Source organism: Bombus bifarius, unplaced genomic scaffold, assembly GCF_011952205.1.
Source record: "Bombus bifarius isolate JDL3187 unplaced genomic scaffold, Bbif_JDL3187 scf7180000007966, whole genome shotgun sequence".
NCBI lineage: Eukaryota > Metazoa > Arthropoda > Insecta > Hymenoptera > Apidae > Bombus > Bombus bifarius.
This window is the reverse complement of record NW_022884352.1, coordinates 8,010,989-8,033,258: the sequence shown is the minus strand read 5'-3', so window position 1 is coordinate 8,033,258 and position 22,270 is coordinate 8,010,989. Positions and strand designations below refer to the sequence as shown.

Below are 22,270 nucleotides of genomic sequence, written 5' to 3'. Positions count from 1 at the left end.
TTTCAAAAATATTATTCGACATTGAAACATTATTAGTAATATGCAATCGTTAATTTTATTAAATTATTGATAATTACTTGATAATTATTACAAACATACACTATACATGTACAACAATTACAAGCATTATTTTGAAAATGTTTGTATCGTTTTACAGCACCACTCTTAAAGTTTCGAAAATACTTCGTAATACTTACGCACATATATTAGTACTGAAAATTGTAAAATCGGGTAAAGTATTTTCAAGGTACGACTTAAACTCTAGTTACCATATTTGTATTTCGTGGTGATTCATCATCAACGAATGAGTAGTTATCAAATGCGTGCAATCCATCATTGTTTTTAGACTCTATTTTCCTATTGTTTTGTAAATTCGTTTTAGTGTCATTATTATAAGATTTCTCCTCTGGATACGTTACGTTAATGATATTTTCTACGCTCGGAGTTAATGGTAAAGTTGGTAATTCTTTACTGAGCGTTGGCCAACTTAAGTTGTTCTTTAGCTCGTGTTCTATTCTTAAATATTCCTTTTTAGATTTCTCAGGTTTGTAAAATTTCGATTTGGATTTTTTCTCAATTAAATACTCTATAACAAACGTTTCAACGAAGAAACAAACTACAAAGTTCGCAAAAGCGAGTGCTAAAATAATAATCCTCCAGTCGTATGCTGGAGGCAAGAATAGTTGAAGCATATTTACTATCCAATTTGCTGGATAAACCGTGATATAAGCGCAAACGATGGTCAATAATATTATGGAAGATATAAATGCAATATTCGTGTAAATGGCTTTTCGATATGGTTTCCCACGTGAAAATATTATAGCCATCGTTATATACTGGAACATAGAAACGCAATAAACGGAATAATTCTCATAACACATATATCCAGTGTCATTGCTGTAAATGAATGGTGTAAACCATGGAAAAGTGCGAACCGCATGATAAGCGATAGTTTGAAAAATCGTCATTATCAACATATGTACAGACAAAGAGAAGATCGACGTGAAACTTAGCAAACTAGTCATAGGAGGTTTTTTTACTAACTGCTTTTCGTACGCTCGAGTTTTTCCGAAAAATGAAGCAAAGTTAACGATAAGACAGATATCGATGAACAGAAACTCCAAATCTGTCAGATCCGAGTCGATCGAGTAGAGAATAATGACAGATAAAAATTCTGTCAATGAATAGGTGACCATAAATTTGAAAATTCCAAATGACGTAACTAGTGCAGCACGACCTTCCTTTATCACCTTTGGTACGCAGGTTATATCCGGTACTTTGGATGTGAAGGGGCTCGCAACGCTAAAAACGATATTTTGCTGAATGTTACTACATAAATATTCAGAATAATTCTAGAAATTTAAGCTAACTCTCCTTGTAAATAGAAAGTTGTTTCTTGTCTCCAAGTGTATAATTAAAAAATAAACTGAGAGCAAGCGATGGCTAAATTTTTAGAATCATTATATAGTATAAAAAATATATACATAAATTATGTATGATAAACTTGACATATATGAAAGTTAAGTCGCCCGTGGTTATTACGTAAAAAAATGATGTAATTCTTTAGCATTGAGATATTACCTAGATTCTGCTTCGGATAAAGATATGCCTGCGTGTGCGGCTCTCAGAGCACCGCAATCATTAGCACCATCTCCACACATAGCTAGGATGATTATAAAACATTTTGAAATGGCTATTGTACAGGATAATGAAATTAATGTACGGTAAATGTTAAATGGCGATGCATACCCACATAATAACCAAGTTGCATTAATTCCAACACTAATTGTTGCTTCTGATCGCTGGTCATCCGGGCAAATATTGCACCACGGACGCAAATTTTTGCTATGATATCTGGATAATGCTCACGCAATAATTGCCATGATTGGCCTGTTAATGCGAATCGATAATTAGTGTTGCCTATATTTCGTTCTATATCTTTCAATTCCAGTATGTTCAGTTTTTTATTATGAAGACTCTGGAAAAAAGAAATAGCCAGCTGTTCTCTTCAATCTTTCTGAATATCAATTTTGAAAATTTCCATTGGAATTTAAGGAATTTACCAATTTTGAAGACATTTCTTGAGCATTGAAATAAATCTCAGGCTGTGATTTATTTTCTTCCATAACTACCGTCACATCTATCACAGATTCTTGCGGCGACAAAATGCCACATTCTTTTGCAACGCTCACTGCAGTCTGAATGTTATCTCCTGTGAATGTGAAAAGTGAGCGAGTCATTTTGCTATCCAACAACTAATACTAATATGTTGAAATGCCATCGTACGGAAATTGCTAAACTCTAATTACCCGTAATCATTAAAACATGTATGTTAGCTGTTCTTAGCTCCTTGATCACTGGTATAGTTGGTGCCTTCAACCTGTTTTCCATAATAACTAAGCCTAGAAATTCAAGGTTCTGTTCGACCGCATCTCGAGGCAATTTCATTATCTGTGCAGGATAGAGGAAATTTAATCGAAAATCTAATTGAATATAGAAAATTGGAAGTTTATAAAAAGAAATATCAAGTTGATTATTTTTACCTTATTACTATTTTCGGGTAATTTCGTTTGTCCCATAGCTATCACTCGATAACCCTGTTCTGTGTAACGTTTTAAACAGATCATTATATCTTTCGGTATGGTTTCGGGTTTGCTCAAACTAAGTATCATCTCGGGTGATCCTTTCGTGTAAGCTTTGTACGTATCGGAACCCAGTACGCGTACTATCACAGACATTCGTTGGAGAGAGCTCGAGAATTGATATTGTTGCACTATTCCAATTTCCGATATTTCATTCATATTTTGCGTGAAACTATTGTTTTTTGGCGGTTTCACGATAGTTGGTGCTACGAGATCGTATTTATTTGAATGTTCGTTATTGAACTCTTCTAATATCCATCCGGTACTTTCGAACATCTAAAGCAATAATTAATCTAAATCAATAATTAATCATTCCTTTTTTCAATGATACTTCGATTCAAGGGTGATTTCTGTATAATTGTAATTTATTATAGTAGATTACCTTAACGTCTAAAGGATCCCCGCAGAGTGTACCATTTATTAATGTTAAGCTATGACAAACTAACATTCCCTCAAAGAGAAGATGATTGTTTAATTTGGGAATAGATCTTTCTGCTTCACCGAGAACACCATTCGTACAAGGCACAATGCCCCACATATCTAAACCATCTTCTGTTAAAGTACCAGTCTGTACATAGAAATATACAAAAGATAATTAACTAATATTATATAATATTCTCAGATTTAATATTATATATGTTATGTAGACTACATTCTTCTAACCTTATCGAAACAGATGCAATTTATACTGCCAGATACGTTAATAACTCTATTACTAATACAGTATATTTGTGCTCGTTTCAATCGTACTTGAGCGTATAGCTTTCCTACGGTCATTGCTGCAGGTAATGCTGGTGGAATTACTATTGTTATTATATCTAAAGCTTTTATCACTATATCTCCCGCTGTGATTCCCCTGGAAGCCTAGAGAAAAGAATATTTGTGTAATATTTTATTGAAGAAATGCATTAAGCTTTTATTCTTGGAAATGAAAATATAAAATGTACCTTGGTTACAACAGTGTAAATGAAACCGCATGTTGCGATAAGTGCTAGTATGCCAATAAACTTGTAAGAATCTTGATCGAACTTAAAATCTGCAGGGGGTGGGTACAAGATAGCAGCGACCAAAGAACCTTTACTCGTATGGAATCCTGTTCGAATAACTCGAGCTAGAACTGGTTGGTCGTTGTAACTTCTAGTGACGAATGCAAATTAACAGTTAAAAATAGTTTACAATTTACAACGTATGCAATTATGCACAGTTCGAACAAGGTATTACCTTGTTTGGATAATAGTGGTGCCGCTATACATCGTATGATGAGAGCATTCTTTAGAATCGTACAAAACGTGACGCGATGGTAATGGGGTTTTCGTTACGGGTACAGATTCCCCTAAAATTTTATTCAGTAAGTGAAAACTAATTAATGCAGTAATCCACAAGAGTATTCGAACACTTGTAGAAACTCTTTACGAATGTTAGTATCTGTGTTAATACGAAAAATTTTGAAAACTACAATGAGACTATCATGATTGTATTGGTAAAATTTGAAACAAATGTGTATTTAATACAAGTTTTATATAATACAAATAATATGTAAATAAAAATGTTTTAGGTAGGTGTTCAAAAAATTTCGTGAAACATTTACAATTAGTTACTATTAGTTTGTGACTAATCATACCAGTCAGCATCGATTCGTTTAAAATGCATTGTCCTGTTAAAAGTACCGCATCGCAAACGACAGTGGCCTGATGCTTGGGTAGTTCTATGATATCACCTGGTACTAAATCACTGCTCGGTATATTTTCTGTCACTTTAGAGTTCCTGTACACGCGAACTGTTTCCGTGGATGTGACTGTACCGTGAAGATTGATTTGATTCTGCAAAACGTTTCTCGTTTCAACATGAATATAGGATTCAAAGAGGTCTATGGAAAATTTACATTTACGCTTTGGGCTTTAGACATTTATAAATGGACTCTGGATTGCTGTAAAATTTCTAAGAAGAAATTACCTTACATACACTGTTCCAGTACATATTATAGAATAAATATAGCGAGGTTGTAAGAACTAGGAAACAAATAACTAGGAAAGGCCTTCAGTTTAATTATTCAGGAACAGATCTGAACTAGTCTTTTCTACGCATTAGCCTAATCTAGATTAGTAAAATATAACGTTATAAAAATTAGACTTTTGATAAAGCTAACAAGTTTCCCGGTTAACTTTACTCCAAAATAAAATTCTTTTACGACGTTTTACTTAAATAATGCCCGTTTCAGAACGCAATAAGGTTTTAGAATAGCGTTTTTACCTTACGAGTTTGTATTATAGAGCTGATAATTCCAAACAATGACATACATATGATTGCTGCGGTATAGTATAAATAGCCTTCTGTAAACCACACACACAGAGTAAATACTTGAAAAATGTAAAATGGATTCAAGACTTCTAACAATAGTAATACGCCTATATTTTGCACAGGAACGCCGATTTCATTGCTTCCGTATACGATCCGTCTATAAAATGAGAAGAGATATCAGAATAATAATCATTAATTTCGAATAATACTCTGAATGTTAAATAAAAAATGAATGTAATGAATTAAATTAAAAATGAATGTAATACGGCGTTTTATTTGTTGGAGTAATTGCTTAATTATTCCGAATCTTTTAAAATCATGATGTGAATGCATAAATTATCACTTATTAGATTACTTTATCACTACCTAAGGCATTGTTCTTCCTTAGAGAGTCCATGATTATTATTAAGATTAAGATCCGAACACAGTGTGTACTTGTCTAGGCCTACCAATCTAGAAAATGTATTTTGTGTAACGTCCCAGATGTAACATTGCTTTTTACACCAGAAAGCTCTGACCTCGTACATTTCACACTGTGTGCCATTCTCTAAATTAATCTTCAACTTTTTACACCTGATTTTCTCCACGAACTCCTCATCATTGCTACCCAAATCTCTGAATAAATCCCGGGTACTAATAAAAAAGAAAATCTCTTTGAATCTGTGAAGATTATATTGACAGGAAGTTCAGAACTGAACCAACCTGATATTCTTTGCCGAGATAGTCTTCACATCCTTCACGAAATATGATTTATATTTTCCTTGATAGTTATCCTAGATACGAAATTATATCCATAACTATTAATTAAATAATTTATGTTAATCCGAAAGATTAGTTTCTTCGTGGATATTTTAAATAAATATGTTTTGAAGGATGAAATGGTCGAAATTTTGAATATTCGATACGATTGATATCTATATTTTTAAAAATTGATAAAAAATTTCTAATGACGCATAGTTCAAGATTCTTACAGTTATAAGCAATTTCGTGGCACAACTCAAAGAACATTTGTTGTGAGTAGCATAGAGATGTAATTGGGGATACCAGTGGAACAAGAGTCTGATCCACCCGATGGTTAATACGTAAGAAACATAAGTCAGGATACTTTTTGATCTGCTCTTTTCGAATCCATAAACACGCTAAAAGTAACATATCAAGTTTAATCAAGATATCTGTGAAATTGTACTATAGAATAAATTATTTTGTAGATACTCACCATGTCTTCATCCTGACCAGTATGAATCTTCTGCCACTGCACTCTCGATGTTTGGTCATCCTTTATCCCTAAACAAAGAAAATCATAAAAATACAATGATTTCGCTTTTATTTTAAATGTTAGACCGTGAAATATTTCTCGACATTCGATACACATAATGTGTATTAATGAGAGAAATTTTTCGAATAAAACTGCTATTATATGTTTTGTGGAAGATTACGTAACAGATAACTTTCATTGGAGACATTTTTCTCTTATATTTTTACTTCCGCAAATATCCAAGGTGACAACTTTTATTGAACCACCTTATACATGTGTGCGAATACTTCAGTGAAAGTTTTTGCTTCTGATAATTATACACTATGCAACATTAGTGACCTACACTACGTATTAAACATGTAATTAAATAGTGCAGTTTATCGATACATATCATTTTTTATATAATTCCTTTTGTTCTGGCAATAATAATCGAATCGATATCAATTAATAGCAAGTTACTTGTAGTTGTAAAAATGTCGGTCTTTTCCTTTTTTTTTAGATTTAATGGTAGAACTCAAGTGCAGATTTCTGACGTCTTACGTTATCGTTGCGATGAATCAAAGCTGTTCGCGCGAATCACTCGAAGGAAACGTTTTCCCGTTAGAAACGATAATTCCTTGGCAAACACTATCCGGTTATGTCGCGATAGTGTTCGCTCGTTATCAGGTCATCAGACGTGATTTCGTCTTAGATAAAAAAATATATATTTATAAGGATTCTGCGGAAATTCGTCATTAGCGATAACTGAGGAACGTGCAACAGCGAATCTTCTTATCGCTCGCAAATAAAAATTCTTTGGTTATACGTATTTGAAGGTTCGCGAATCTCGGTTGTTGACTTTATTGTCAGTTCGAAAGATTAGCGAACACGTGGATTGATGCCGTTTACAAACAATTGCTTATTTTATCAATGTATCATTGTTTTATTTACTTTTTTATTTTATCATTAAAATAATATTTTATTTGCTTCAATATCTCCTTCCGTTTCAGCATGTGTTTACTTTCAGTAACTGAGTTGTGGGTGTTTATGAAATATGCAAATTTACTTTTTTATGAACACAGAAGTGAAAGAAGTGAAATCTACGCAGAGATTTGTTTCATCCGCTAAATATCATAACCAGTAGTATGCTCTGAATATTGTATATATTCTTGAGTAATAATTCCTTGAATTTCTTACAGATACATAAGTAAATCTGCAATCTATATAGTTTAATTTCTTCTTTATTTGATAAAATATGTAGATCTCTAAATTGATGGCGGTATCTTAGAGATTCTTGTCATAACTATTTTGAAACAATATCTTCGATTCGACCTTTCCATCCAGAATTTATACGTGAGAAGACTAAAAAATCAATAGCAGCAGAAATATAATCAGAAGATGTTTTTGAATATACGTCACACATGACTCACCATTGGATGTTGTCATAACTTTAAACTTTTGCTGCTGATGGTCCTTTCGAGTTCTCAAGTTCTTTTCTTAAACTTGAGACGCCGTCAAATACGGATTTCCGCTTGTACAAGCCGCAGCTAGAATAAAATGTAAAATTTTCACATAAATGAAGAGAACTTGCTATTGGATAATTTTAGAAAATCAATGATCCTTCGCATATAAATAAATGATCAGATGCAAAAGAGATGAAAAGATCGTGTTTAAATGATCGTGTTAGACCTAATTGTAAATGAAGAACAGATGACCATGTTCCTTGCGAGGAATTAAACGGCGTACGGAAGGAATACTAATGCGGTTATTTCGTGAAAGAAGACACTGCCAGAACAGATAGGTAGGTCAAATAGGTAGTTCGGCACTGAACATGATTACAGTGACCGTGCACTTGAATTACCACATAATAAGTTGTTGGCGAGTCAAGTGGCGAAATTACAGCCAGCCACGTGTACTGACTAATCTATGCAATCTTATTCAAGTTTTCGATCAAATACAACCAAATGCAAGTGGAACAACAAGACAATTTGAATGTCCATCTACGTACACCGGTGAACAGATCAATTAAATTATTCTACCTTTTAGACAATACACACTGCCTTCATCGTTATTTTTAACACTGAGTCGACAAATTAAAAAACGTATAATATCATACTACAAGGATAAATATGTTTTTGCAAAAAGTACACTCTGCGCATAAATGATTCTAATGCAACGATAATTCGATTTTGAGTAGCATAGAATTTCTACATAATCTTCAGAGAGTCTATGTCATAAAGACGAATGATCCATCATTTATTAAACTATCGTACAATTATCTGTTATTAAAGAAAAAAGAATTGAAATATTCATTCAAAGGATTAACAGACTATGAATGAGTAATGGTAAAAAAATTTTTTGAAACAACTTTTATGCACAGAACTGTTCTCTAAAGACTTATCCTTCTTTTGATTGACGTTTATCTCAAAAGAGCAAGAAGCATACAAGCGATCTAATCTGGCTCTTACTGCATAAATTGAAGTTCTTAGCATGTTCAGTCTCGCCACCTTTCATTTCCTCATTTCTGATTTAAGATCTCCGTAGACCTTGCAGAACTCTTTTTTTTGTCCAGCTCCTTCGATCAATGACGATATAAACGTGTTCGTAGTTCACCTTTTCGTATCAAATTCACAATCAGTATAAATTACTTCGTATAAATTTCACAATCAGTAATATCAAACAGAGTTGTGGACATTTTTTCAACAACTGTCCAAGGTTTGATTGTATCGGAAATCAAATTGCGATACATTGGAAAGCTGCATCATGGACATATATTTTTTTCTCTGTGATATCATTCTAGTATGAACCGGTTGAAGAATAAGATAAAATAGGATTGCAAGCACGTGTCCTGTTATTTCACTGTTATCGTACAATAATCATGCTGGCTAAAGTATTCTTAGATGATTAGTTCTTTTATTTACCATCTGTTACACACGCGTTCATAGTATGTTATTCATTCATTGTAGAAAAAGATTCTAAGGTGTAGGCTGTCGCAATATCTTCCGCTTGAATTGTCATTTTTAACATAAAATGACGACTAATAACGATAATTTGTTTTTGTATTCTAACGTCATTCAGATCTTGATATAATAGAGAAATAATTACGATCCTGACTTATACGTGAACGCATTTTTATTTAATGGAATTCTACGTATACTAATAGCTCTAATTAACTCGATAAACTTCATCTGACTTCGTAGTAAAAACTGTATAGAACGGTGAACATTACTTTTAAGTCACAATTCGTGTTAGTTCTGTAAGTTTTCCAAGTTTCTATCAACGGATTAAAACTTCAACTGCAAGAACAGCCGAAAATATCTGCAACATATTTCAGGCGTATTAAAATTTACTATGACAAAGGTAATACATTTATAATAATTTCAAGAACTTCTAATATAGAACAATATATTGCCGACATTTTGTCAAATTAAAGATACTGTTAATATATTGGCTTAGAAAAAGATAAAAGAACGCAAAGCTTATATGTAATAGAACAATTGATATGTAATAGAACAATTCTTCAAAAAAAAAGACAATTTGTATATTTGAATACGGTATGTAAGTACTTTCTTCAACATTCTATCGTAGTAAGTAAGTGTATTATAGTTAAATAGTTCTTTCGACGTTTAATTACAAGAAACCCAATAATTTATCGACTTTATTTTTTCATTTTATAAAGAAGTTATAAAAAAAATTAATTTACTCATTACTCTGAATGAAATTTATGCTAGGGCGCAATGTATAGGCATTGACAAATGAGTGTAAAGATAATAATTTGTTTTTTATGTATGTATGTTGAAGTACATTCTAGCGATAACAAAAGTAATACGTTTAGACCTAATTTATCAGTAATCAGTACATAAATTCCAAGGTAAAGGAGACATAGTAGTATTGTGGAAATATGATATTTGTATCGCTATTACTCCATACTATGTATAAACATTACTGTTTATACATAGTTGCATGGAGCCGATAACGGCAATGCAATGTCCATTTTATTGTGAAATGCGTGTCACGAAAGGCTTTTATGCGAACGGTGTTATTTATCATGTCATTAGAAATGCAACTCGCGCTTCTATACTTTTAGGTACAAGTCATTGCATAATGCAATACCCGCAACTTTAGTAACTCGTTCTTTCGCAAAGATCAGTGATCTGTGAATGAGAAATGGAAAAGAGAAACAAAAATTGATGTCTCATAGAAAAATTCGCGATTGCGTGTATCGTTTATAAAAAGCTACTTTTCCTTTTCATTCGTGCTGATTTAAATGTTCAAACTCTACTGATTGATGAATTAAACTGTTACTTTCACTATGGTTGCTTGTTTCCGGTTCATTTTTATCAATGACTAGAATAAATCGGCGAATGTATGTATATCGTTACATTATTTGGAACAATCGGAAATTATATTTTGATGGTAAAATTAATCAAGATTCTATAAAACAAAAACAAATGAAAGATTAGTTTGTGAAATGTGATGGTACAATTAAATAGTTGGCGATAAATAAATAGATACTAAAAAATATTTTTACTTACTGATTTGCTTACCGAAATAAGTACAAAATTGTGTGCAGTTTACGTTATAAAAAGAATACAAGAAATAGTCTTCTATTCTTCATTTATTATCGAAGAAAACAATTATCGCAACATAAGTTGATAAATAATATCGCAAATTTGATGTTGTTTATGCTATAGTGAATACACCCTGGAATGAGTGCTGAAAACGTATGAAATATTTACAGTGGCTACAAAAAGAATTTGCACATATTCTTATTTTGCAATGAAGTATATTGTCATCAGCATCTATACATTCTTTATTCATAATGTTAATTTTTTGTAATCGCATGAAAGTACTATTACAGGATACGAAATTTATCATACTTGAATCTAATTAATTAATATGTGAGTATTACAGCAAATGCAATAATGTGCAAATAGCTTTTGTAGCTGTTGTATAAATAGAAGAAACATACTCGAATTTTTAGTAATCCTTCCCTTGGTCCAATCCCTTTATTTTCACGGGGACGTAGTCCAAGGCTTGTGCACGAGTACGTGCATTCCCAACGAACTTTTAATCGAGCAATTTTCACCGCTACTATATCTTCACAAGAAACGCGAAAGATTTACAAGTAAAGTTCTTGGCTGTAATTTTTGCTCGCTTTTGTGTTCAATATTACCGATACTAAATCGTAAACTCACTATGATTACGACTTATCGATGCACGTGATAAAGACCGAGGAAAATTTTACTTCTTTACTTCAAGGATCATTAAAAGGAAATATTGAAGTCAAAATCAACAATGATATATATCGAATCGTGTATGGTATCAATATATCGAATTATAGTAGGAAATGTCACAAGGTCGACGTTTTAATCGTGATCGAATCAAAAATCGATAATGTACACTTTACGAAGATCAATCGGGAATATCAAACGTTTTGTTAAAATGGTTTCGTGATAGTACAAGAAAATTCTAGATAGATTCAATCAATCGAAGTGACCTATCATTTCAACGAATGCACCACTACCTGTTTCGCGCCACGCACCCGGCTATACTGTGCCATTCTGTACCTCTCCTGTAACTCTGGTGTACGAATTTATCCCCTCTCGGTCTAGCTATCGACGATCGCTCACTTTTCTCGCGGCAGAACTTACCAATAGATCGCACACCGATACATATTTAACTCCTTTTCCTGTGGCGACACGTGACTTACGTCAAATCGACGAACTAATTTCGCAAATGGGAGCAGGTGAAAACACGATTATTTGAACAAATCAAGAGCACGTACAGCAACTTACGAAAGTATTCGAACACTTGTAGAAATCTTTTACCACTATATTCTGTGTGTTATACGAAACATCTTGAAATTTCAGTAACAGTGTAATGAGACCGGTTATCACGGTTATATTGGTACAGCTTGAAATAAATCTGAAAATGTACATGGAAGCCACAACGTATTTAGTGGAAGTACGTATTTTGTAGAAATCACAAAAGTATTTAGATCGGTATTAATAGAAATTTGTTTTATCTAGTAAATATCATAATAAATACTCTACTTTGAATATTTCATATATTTTTGCATATTATATGCATTGTGTACATTCTTGAACCTTCAAATTTCCTATAAATACAGTGGCTACTAAAAATGTTTACACATAATCGTATTCATTGCAACATTTATGTAGTGATTAACTAGGTCCAAGTATATTAAATAGCATGTCATTTACTAATATTTTCATTATGATTACAAAAATTTGATACTACGAAAATGAAATATAGAATCTGATAAAAAATGGCTTGATTGAAAAATAAGGCTATGTGCAAATATTTTTTGTAGCCACCGTTTATAAAAATCTGCAATTTATTAATAAGCCTAAATATCCAGTACGATCATCTTTAACACTTATTACATGTTTTAAATGGCTATTTATGTTTTATATTAATATTTTACTAAATATATGTTTATAGTAACTATTTTGTAACTTCTATATATATTTTCAGATCAGTTTCAGATTTAACAAATATAATGAAGACAATCATGTCTCATTAGAGCAATAACGAAATTTCGAAATGTTTTGTATAACACCTATAATGTATACATAAAAATTTGTTATAGTAAGCGTACAAATATTTTCGTCAGTTTTAATTTTGTTTAGATTTTACTGATATCACTTCATTGACGTCAATAAGTCTGTGAGATGGAAATTCATTCACTCGAGCGTTTCATGCATCATACAGCACGCGCGATACTGTTCGATAAAGAAATGCCTTTCACTTACATATATCCGGAAGCATGGCAATGATATTTTATTAATACAGTACTTATTGATTTTACTGATACATTGTATATTTCATTGAAATAATTTGTTATCTTGTAATATCTTGTAATCTCGTGATAAAAAAAGATAAAGATAATAATCGAAATTTATATATAATTAATTAAAATTAATTGTTGGTATAAATCATATATTGTTATTTCGGAAATATAAGAGAGATGAAAGCTATTTATTTATAATTATAATAATAAAGCTATTTATTTATTTTCTAGTTTCACAACGTTCCACGTAAAAGATGAATTACGATAGCAACTGCAAATGACGAGTAGCTGCAATGCATTGACAAGTACTCGGAGATGCAAATTAACATCTACTCGTTAATGAAAATTTCGCATAGCTGTTCATATACGATGAGATTATTTCGCGTTTTCAACAACAGAGGTAATGCATTTAGCTTATTGTAAAACCTGTTTTTTTCTTTTATTCTGTGAAACATTTTATTTTGTCTGGACAAAAGTAAATGTCAATCGACGATGTTCACAGATAATTTGTTAGATTAAACATATAATTGATTTAGTGCTTAATCACATAAATCACTTTGCGTTAATCTGAGATCCGACTTTATCTGAAGTCGTTTTTATATAATTGTGTTGATATAATTATATAATTTATAAAATTATCTTACCTTAATACATATTTGATATAATTTCTTTTTAATATTTTTTATTTCCATCATTTTCTATACTGCAATATATTGTTTTACGTTTTTCCTTGTGCATTATTATTTAGGACACACATTCATTTCTTACAGACAAGACAGTAGCTCGTGGTTTGAAGGCCTAATTCTATTTTGGCACTTAAACATCCAAGCTTATCGTTTAATATCCACAATATCTTCCTTGTCAACTACAACTCAAAATACCTTTCAAATTGATATATTTTTGCTCGTAATTGCGGCTTTTCGAATATTAATGGCGATTTAATAATGATAAGGGATTGTCAATATGGATTAGTTTTGCACGTGATGGCAATTAACACAAAACGCTCAAATAATAATAATAACAAGAATAGATACTAATAGTGTTTATTGCTGCAAAATTTTGGATTGACGCAACTTGAACGCTCAAAAATTTTGTGTAAACTTGGTCTAGACAAAAAAGGAGCCTATTTAATAGATTTAAAATATTTCGGGTTTTACTTTTTTATATGAACGTCGAATTTTAGTTTCTACTATTTGGCGAATAAATAGGCCGAATGTATGATATGTAAATAACCATATATTTTCCATTTAGAAATGGGTGTAATAAAATAGAGCAAGCATACAGTCTGAGATATATTTATCAAACAGCGATATTTCAGATAAAAAGATATGCGAATAATATCACGAAAATGCCTGATAATAACATTGTTACGTGTCGCGCTCATCAGCAGAGACATCCTCAACATGATCGCTTATCTCGAGACACACAGTCTAACATGAGCCACTGTCATTTGCGGTAATCTTACCGGTTGCTGATTTTAATTTCGAAAATTATTGATCATAATATGTTATTTTCCGACATCCGTGTTATTATATTATGTCGTAAAATTTTGCCGCAACTAATGGCCAATAGTTCTTGAAAATCAAAAAGTAAAGGAAGAATAAATATTTATTTATTGCTATTTCACTAATCCTTACGGTTAATAAATAATGTAATGGCGCTAAAGATGTAGTTACTTTATAGGTTAGTGAACTTAAAATAGCGAAAGAATCATAATTTATGAAACTAATAATTCCTATAAAGTTAATTTTTTCTGCTTTTAGATCAAAAATGAGGATGAGGGAAATATTTTGGAAGTATGGATTTTGAATTATAAATGTACAATATAATATAAAAATAAAACTTTTAATCAATCAAATGTAGGTATTTATAAAAATCACAATCAATCGAGAGAAGATCACGACGACAGTGCTCCGATCTTAAACGTTTTCTAAACAAAATAAATATTTTTTGACGAATCTGCGTATCTGCATTGCATACCCTTACAAGATTACTGTCTCGTTTACACCTTAATCAGTCAAGCTTATCGAATGTCTCTTTAAATTTATAAATGGCGCAATTTATATTTGCAGGTACAACAAAACAATGAATTAAATGAGCTCAAATCAATAATGAAGTACATTTGCACATACTTTAGACATTTGTTTTATTAGAACAAATATAAGGTCCATAAATTACCACATTGAAAACATTCTTGAAAATCATCAGTATATGTCTGGAAAGCTACAAATTACTCTCTAATTAGAAAACGCTGCAAAAAAGACTCTGACTGTAATTTAAAATTCTTTTGATTCTATTTGAAATCTTACGTAAGTACATAATTATATGGAATTTTTTGCAATACTGAGGGCGAGATTAGAGATCAAACTTCGTTCAACATAAAATTTATCGATGGAATGGAATATGAATCATTGGAAAATCTACCTACAGAAAAACACTTTTCAGACCAGTTATAAGATTAAAAATTTGTATTTCTTTAGAAATTTTCAAATCAATCATGAAAAGAGGAAGCGAAAAAGTAAATTATCACAATTCAAAGTACAATGAATAGGAATTAGCTCTGAAATCATCATTTCCACTCTTCGCGTCGATGATGTTTGTTGCTTTCTTATCATAAGATCAGATATCTGCATTACTTTCTGGTTTAACTAGCGGATCGTGTAATCACAAATTAATTTTCATTTACGTGTTTTCACCCGCATGCTCATATGCTGTATGATTTTATTGTAACGCAGGTATCTGCCTCACGAAACTAATGCGAGTAAATTGCACTTCATAATCACACGATCGTACGCCTAGATGCCTACCATCGGATAATCAGGGCATATCAAGGTTGATCCAATAGATCCCCATTGGCGTACATGCGGGTTGTATTATAAAGATCTCACTTATGAAGATTCTGCATCATCAGTCCTACGCTTGTGATCGGCGAGGGCTGATATCCAGGCTAATGTCAGTGAAATTAAGATCATTGCTGATGCAAGTCTGCACCTTCAAGTGTCCTCGAAATATTTAATCGCCTATATTATTTCCAAATTTCACTAGTTATCTCTCTTTCAACGTAATTTGCATTAAATAACAAATATTTAGATAGTTCCATTGAAAAGTATCTAATCTAATATCGCAAAATACATCCCCGACAGTATTTTTTAAATAACAAATTTTTCGCAAAAAACATATTATCCACTTCTAAATGCGCTAAAAAGTATAAAATAATTTCTTTTTTATTTATATTATATTCGGGCACATATGCAATAATGGTTCAAGTCACCTACTTACTTACAGCACAACATATTCAATATATTGCAACCTTTTCGAAGACGACGCAAAATGCCGTGAAATGTTTCTAGTTTAGCAATACTTGAGGTCTATATTAATAAATTTCAATCTTTATATGATTCAAATTTCAACAAATTTATATTTTATTGCATTAAATTGCGATATATTATAGCACAATGTCACCAAGAACATGTTTTAATAATGGTCAAATTAGTAAGCGTTGCTTGTATCCGAGCGGATACAAATTGCACTCAATGTATTAATAGTGGACAGATTAAGGAAATTATGTGTACATCAAGCTAGTCACTAACTTAAGATACAATCATTACAATTATCGATGTTGTATAATTATAAATAGAAACAGATTATATATTGGTAGCGTATTATATATTATTAGCGATTATATATTAGTAGTGTATTAGTGGTCATTTATTTTTATCTATTTATTATTTATTTCAATTTTTAATCCTTTTAAACGAATCTGGAGAATAATGTTTTTTATGGCGGAAACACGAGTTGAAGCCTATATTGAAAATCACAATCGTCGAACAATTTCCTCATGCAGAGTAAATTACTGAAATAGCGCTCGCAGGCTGCTGCTTTGAATGCAATACAGGAATACAGGAAGGAGTAATTCTAGAGGACCATTGCATACAATAAAATCAGCCAAGGAATCACGAGTTATGTTGGGACGAAACATATCAATTTCTGATGGTTTGATAAACGACACAATGGAAATCGTAAATGAATTTACATGGTCAGCACTTCGAAGAAATCAGCTAAAAGTTGGAAAATTGTCGGAGTATTAGTACTTACATAATTTGACGGTGAATCCATTGCAAGCAGATTCAAAGATACTGATAGCTACATTTCAATATCTGCAGTAGTAACAACGAAGGTTATGGAGAAATTGAGCGAAGAATACTACCCTTAATTCTAAGTTGGACAGTAACGGTATATAAATTACAAGAGACTACGCTAAATAGAGTAATTGATCTTGGCAAAAAAAATTTCACCAAGATCTACGTTGCTCTCAGTCGTATAAAAAATTTGGACAACTGCCCAATCTTATCGCTTCCACCGACGAGTTTGTGAAGAAACTATCAGACATAATGAAATAAAATGGGTGAATAATAATAGGTCATTTGCAATAACAATAGTTCACAATAAACAAATTGGAAAAATTTTGTAAATGGATTTCCGAAGTCGGTATAAAAATAATGCTGATAATTGCCGATCGACCGATTTACGATTGAAGATTGTAATGATATTCAGTAGCAGATAACAGGAATGAGAATTCTCTTGGTCAAAGCTATCATTTATGTCAGTAAAACAACGTTTATCTGGAAGTTAATGAATAAAGAATCTTGAACTATGAGATAAGAATGCATGGAATATTTAATGTTACAATGATACAATAGTTAATTTTAGTATCTTGTTTCTAATTGTCTGTTTCGTATTAGTGAAATATACTTAAATATGTAAATTCATACTCATAATTTTATTAACATATTTTATATTATTATGTTGAAGAATTTCTGCATTTGCAATATCCTGTTTAAAGTAAAAAAATATATTTATTCTTTTATGTACAAAAAATTGAAGTATGTAGTATTTACAAGTACCTTATTTCTGCAATAGCATGTAAGTAACCCAATGTAAATGTATGTAAATATAAAATCTTCCAAAACTTTTCGATTTTCAACGAACTGTTAAGTTGTCCACGACATTGTATCAACGATGTTTAATTTTTATTACTGTAATTGCTAAAAATGATGTCCATATCTAACAGAGATAACATTTCGTCGTCAGAGTCATTTTCGGTATCGCGAGATATATCACACATAGATTTTGAAGTTCCGAGAAGCTCTTTTTCTGCCAACTTATCAGGTATTTTCGGTGAATCTAATGTAGCTGTAGATGCAGAATTTTCTGGAAGTGTTAGTGTATCAGCATTTTTAAACTGCAGTAATTTAGATCGTATAAAAGGAGAAGAACGTTCCACTTCTTTATGACAAGCTGAAGAAACAGTTTTTTCTGGGCATTTATCAATACCTATTTTTTCAAACAACATATCATTTAATTTGTCAGACTCAGTTCGTTTAAGAGAGGTATTTGCTGCTGTTGAATGCTCAGCATTTGTTTGTAAAATTTTGAAATTACGAGAAAAGAATTTTTTCTCATTTATATCTGGAGTAGATCTTTTCAAAGATCTTAATAAATCTTTAGCTCTTTCTATATCATCATTCTGTATGTTATCCTTTTGTTTTGTTAGTGACAGTTTAGATTTTTGTTTCTTACTTTCTTCCTTTGCATGCTCTAAATTTTTAGACATTGAAGTATTAAAATTCTTTTCAATTTGTGTGTCTGTAATTTTATTGAAAGACACTGAAAAAGATACATCAGTGTCAAAATCCATTGGTTCGTCTGTATTTTCGTCTATTTCGCTCGAATTTGTAGAGAAACTTGAATCTTTTTTAGTAACACTTTCTATATTCTTTCTGAAATATATTGGCTTTTTATTATTACTATTGTTTTTCTCAATAAACTGACTATCACCTTTTGATGGGTGTGCCTCCAAAGCTGTTGCAGAAATGCAATTTGCTTTCTCTTTTCCTTCTGTCTTCATTCTACCATCTGAAATATTTCCAAAAATTGCTTCCATGTACTCTGTACGTTCTATTGTGCCTTTGCTAGTATAAATTGCTAACAAACTGGAGGGTGAAATTAGAATTTGATATTTATTCAAAACAAAAGTTCCAGAAGTTCTTAAAAGGCCTACATCATGTAATAGTACAACAACATTAGGTTCTAACAAATCAGGATATTTAAGTGGTATATCTTTATGTACAATTCCATGAATTTTATCCGTGAAATCTTTCAAAACAATAGGGGGATTATCATGACTATAGTCTATATGTTCTATTATTCCTGCCAAAAATTCAACTTTTGTACTATTGAAACCATTCATATTTGCTATTTGTTTAGTAGTAACAATATCATGACCTTTCAGAAAATTATCTGGTAAATCACCCAACATTAATTGCCAAGGACCTTCTGTAAATAGATTTTTTGTATTTTGAGAACAATATTCAGATAGATTACTTGAATCAGTCTCTTTTGTTGTCATCTCACTTTCTTCCAAACTATTAAAATATGAAATACATGATATATTAGTGTCTATATCATCTGGTAATAACCCAGCTGGACCAGGAAATTTTCTGATTAATGTCATCTTCTTATTAGACTCTATTTGTGGTTTAAATATAGGTAAATAGTTTTTTGTAATATCATTTTTGGCTTGTATATTGTCTATAGGGTTCTGCTTTAACACATTACACAGTAACTGTTTCTTTGAATTCTCAAACAAAGGTGGTTTAAAATTATCATTACTTGATCTATTTTCAATTTTAGAAGTAGTCTTAGAGATTTGACATTTTTTTTCATTATTGAATACTGTATTTTCTAACTTTTCATTAATTTTTGGTATAGCTTTTTTTAACTCTAAATTCTTTGTATTATTTTCTATCACTTTATCCTGTATATTTTTGTTTTTGAGTATTCCAAGTACTAAATTTTTCCTAGGTAATTGATTATTTTTACAGCTTTGTACTTGATTCACAGAGGTGTTTGATGAAGTACTATCACATAAATTTTTCAAATCACTGAACGCATTTTTAAATTCATTCTTATTAAATATTTCAAGAATTAAATTCTTTCTTGAGTCTTTATTTTCATCACTTTTCTCTGTACTTTTATTTGTGGTACTTTCTTTCCATGATACATCATGGTTAAATGAAAAAATTGAATCATCATTTATATCTATTTTACGTTTTTTAGGTTCACTTTCTTGGTTATCCTTTTGAGAATAATAATTATTTACTTTCTCATCTACGTCATTCAAGAAATCCTAAAAATATACATTAAAAGATTATTTGTGTAATTACTTCGTTGGTATCTCATAAGGACAAATATTTTATTTAGAATATTTTTTACAATTATTTCACAAAACTTATAAAATTTGACACAAAAAATGCTTTTAATTTACCTGATCAAGATCCCAATCATCACTCTCAAACATTTTTCTCAAGCATCAGTTTTGCTTTAATATATTTTTAATTTATAGAACATTTGTCTTTTCAATAATTAGTAACATATATATATTAGTTTGTATCGACACGTGTAAAATGTCAAATATTTGAATCATTGACTATGTAATAATGAAGATGTTGAATTTTCGATAAATTTGATTAAAATGGCAACCGTATGGGCGGGTATTTTGAATGGAAATACATTTAGTTACTGAATTTATGCAAAATGGAAAATAATATACCACAATTACAATATATATTAATTTATTATTATTATTATTTATTATCCATTATGAATAACATATGCATATAATATACATAACACGCTTATGCAAGGGTTAAATTTTTACTGGTTAAATTTTTAAGGGTTGATTTTTACTCTGTATACAACATAGCTTTTGCTACATTATCTGCTGTTTCTTTGTCAATCAATTTTTCAGCAATAACTAAGCCAAAAGCAAATGCAGTTGCTGGGCCTCTGCTAGTAATCAAATTGCCTAAAATTTATATAAATAAAATATTTGTTGCATAACAAGTAGAACTTTATGAATAGATGCATACCATCAGTTACAACTTTATCTTCCAAATATTTATAATAATCTGTCAATTGATCTTTCATTGCAGGATATGATGTGACTTGTTTTCCTTTTGCAATACCATGAGCCTTTAATGCAGTTGGTGCAGCACAAATAGCAGCAATAAGTCTGTTTTCTTGTTCTTGTTGTTGTAGCAACTTTCCTACTTCTGCAGACTATACGAAGCAAAGAAAAGATAATTAATATATGTTCAAACATAAACATTAATTTTACTTACATCTGCAAATGCCTTTGAACCACCTAAACCGCCAGGCAATATTACAACATCATATTTTTGATTAACTGCATCTTGAAGTTTTGCATCAACACATATTTTCACATCACGGCTGCATTTGACACATGAGCTCTCAGTAAGACCAGCAATAGTAACATCAACCTAAAAATACAATTTTTAGTAACAAAAGATTGCATAGAGTTTCTTTCACAAATAATGATCTATAACTTAAATTAATATCTCATGTACTGACATTAATGAGAAAAATGTTATTTTTTATTAAGTACTATATTTAACAGAAAATTTGCGTGTTAAAATCTAAAACGCAAATATGTAGTTTAAGGTTATATGTAATAAAAAAACATACTCCAGCTCGACGTAAGACATCCGTTGTTATTACGGCTTCCATTTCTTCAGAGCCATCAGCTATTAACAAAAGTGCTGACTTTTTACCCATGTTTGCAGTATATTTTATTTTATTCAATAGAATTATCGGAAATTTGCAATTCGATCGTACAAAATGTGAAAGAGCACAGCACAATACTGACATGTATAACTAGATGTTGATAATGAGAGAAGGGATCATTGGCGCTATTGGTACTCTATTGTTAAATATAATAGTCTAATTTTAAATAAACTTTCTCATTGTTATATTTTTTCTATTTCAAAGGTAGTAAAAAGATAGTACAAAATGAAAATCATTTCTGTAAATAATTTCTTTATATTTAAATTTCTATAACTAAATGATAATTTGTTTTATAAAATGTAGGAAAGTATTGTTTCATTTTTATTAATAATGTTACACAGGGAAAAAAATACAACAGTCAGTTCAGCTAATTACATATTTATCTATTTTACAAGTAGTGAAAAGATACTACAAAATTAAACCTAAAAAGAAGCATTTCTTCAAATTTCCCATAAATACATAAAAATACGCAGTCTACTTATAACCCATAACCTGTAACGTTGAATTCTTTAATATTATTAATTATCAAATAATTATATAAGACGTGAGAGGCCTAAGGTCATATTTAAAAAAATCTACATCTAACATTTGTAATTTTTAACATTAAAAAAATTGTCTTCGAAAGATTTCAAA

General features: G+C 30.9%; 3 protein-coding genes and 1 long non-coding RNA gene across 5 annotated transcripts; 1 reads left to right on the top strand and 3 right to left on the bottom strand.

The window, feature by feature from the left end:
* Nucleotides 1-253: 253 nt before the first annotated feature.
* Nucleotides 254-11,559, bottom strand: LOC117206200 (probable cation-transporting ATPase 13A3). Its single transcript, XM_033445329.1, has 18 exons — nt 11,147-11,559; nt 7,605-7,721; nt 6,157-6,224; nt 5,912-6,079; nt 5,643-5,713; nt 5,307-5,573; nt 4,893-5,097; nt 4,264-4,462; nt 3,864-3,975; nt 3,590-3,779; nt 3,306-3,506; nt 3,025-3,210; nt 2,544-2,918; nt 2,310-2,451; nt 2,064-2,212; nt 1,750-1,978; nt 1,582-1,663; nt 254-1,302 (listed from the first exon to the last, which is right to left on the bottom strand). Exons 2-18 carry the CDS (start codon nt 7,618-7,620, stop codon nt 255-257), a joined length of 3,708 nt encoding a protein of 1,235 aa, XP_033301220.1. The 5' UTR covers nt 7,621-7,721; nt 11,147-11,559; the 3' UTR covers nt 254.
* A 179-nt stretch (nt 11,560-11,738) lies between these two features.
* Nucleotides 11,739-16,166, top strand: LOC117206357. Of its 2 annotated transcripts, XR_004487382.1 has the most exons (5): nt 11,739-12,135; nt 12,676-12,767; nt 13,223-13,391; nt 14,755-15,300; nt 15,727-16,166. It is a non-coding gene; the product is annotated as an uncharacterized LOC117206357 (long non-coding RNA). The 2 variants fall into 2 exon arrangements; XR_004487381.1 differs by lacking the exon at nt 12,676-12,767 and having other exon boundaries at nt 11,739-12,141; nt 14,755-16,166.
* Nucleotides 16,167-17,467: 1,301 nt separating this feature from the next.
* Nucleotides 17,468-20,508, bottom strand: LOC117206258. The gene is made up of 2 exons (XM_033445430.1): nt 20,319-20,508; nt 17,468-20,180 (listed from the first exon to the last, which is right to left on the bottom strand). Exons 1-2 carry the CDS (start codon nt 20,349-20,351, stop codon nt 18,015-18,017), a joined length of 2,199 nt encoding a protein of 732 aa, XP_033301321.1. The 5' UTR covers nt 20,352-20,508; the 3' UTR covers nt 17,468-18,014.
* Nucleotides 20,509-20,618: 110 nt separating this feature from the next.
* Nucleotides 20,619-21,750, bottom strand: LOC117206347 (protein dj-1beta-like). Its single transcript, XM_033445602.1, has 4 exons — nt 21,539-21,750; nt 21,175-21,333; nt 20,923-21,112; nt 20,619-20,858 (listed from the first exon to the last, which is right to left on the bottom strand). Exons 1-4 carry the CDS (start codon nt 21,719-21,721, stop codon nt 20,737-20,739), a joined length of 654 nt encoding a protein of 217 aa, XP_033301493.1. The 5' UTR covers nt 21,722-21,750; the 3' UTR covers nt 20,619-20,736.
* Nucleotides 21,751-22,270: the final 520 nt, after the last annotated feature.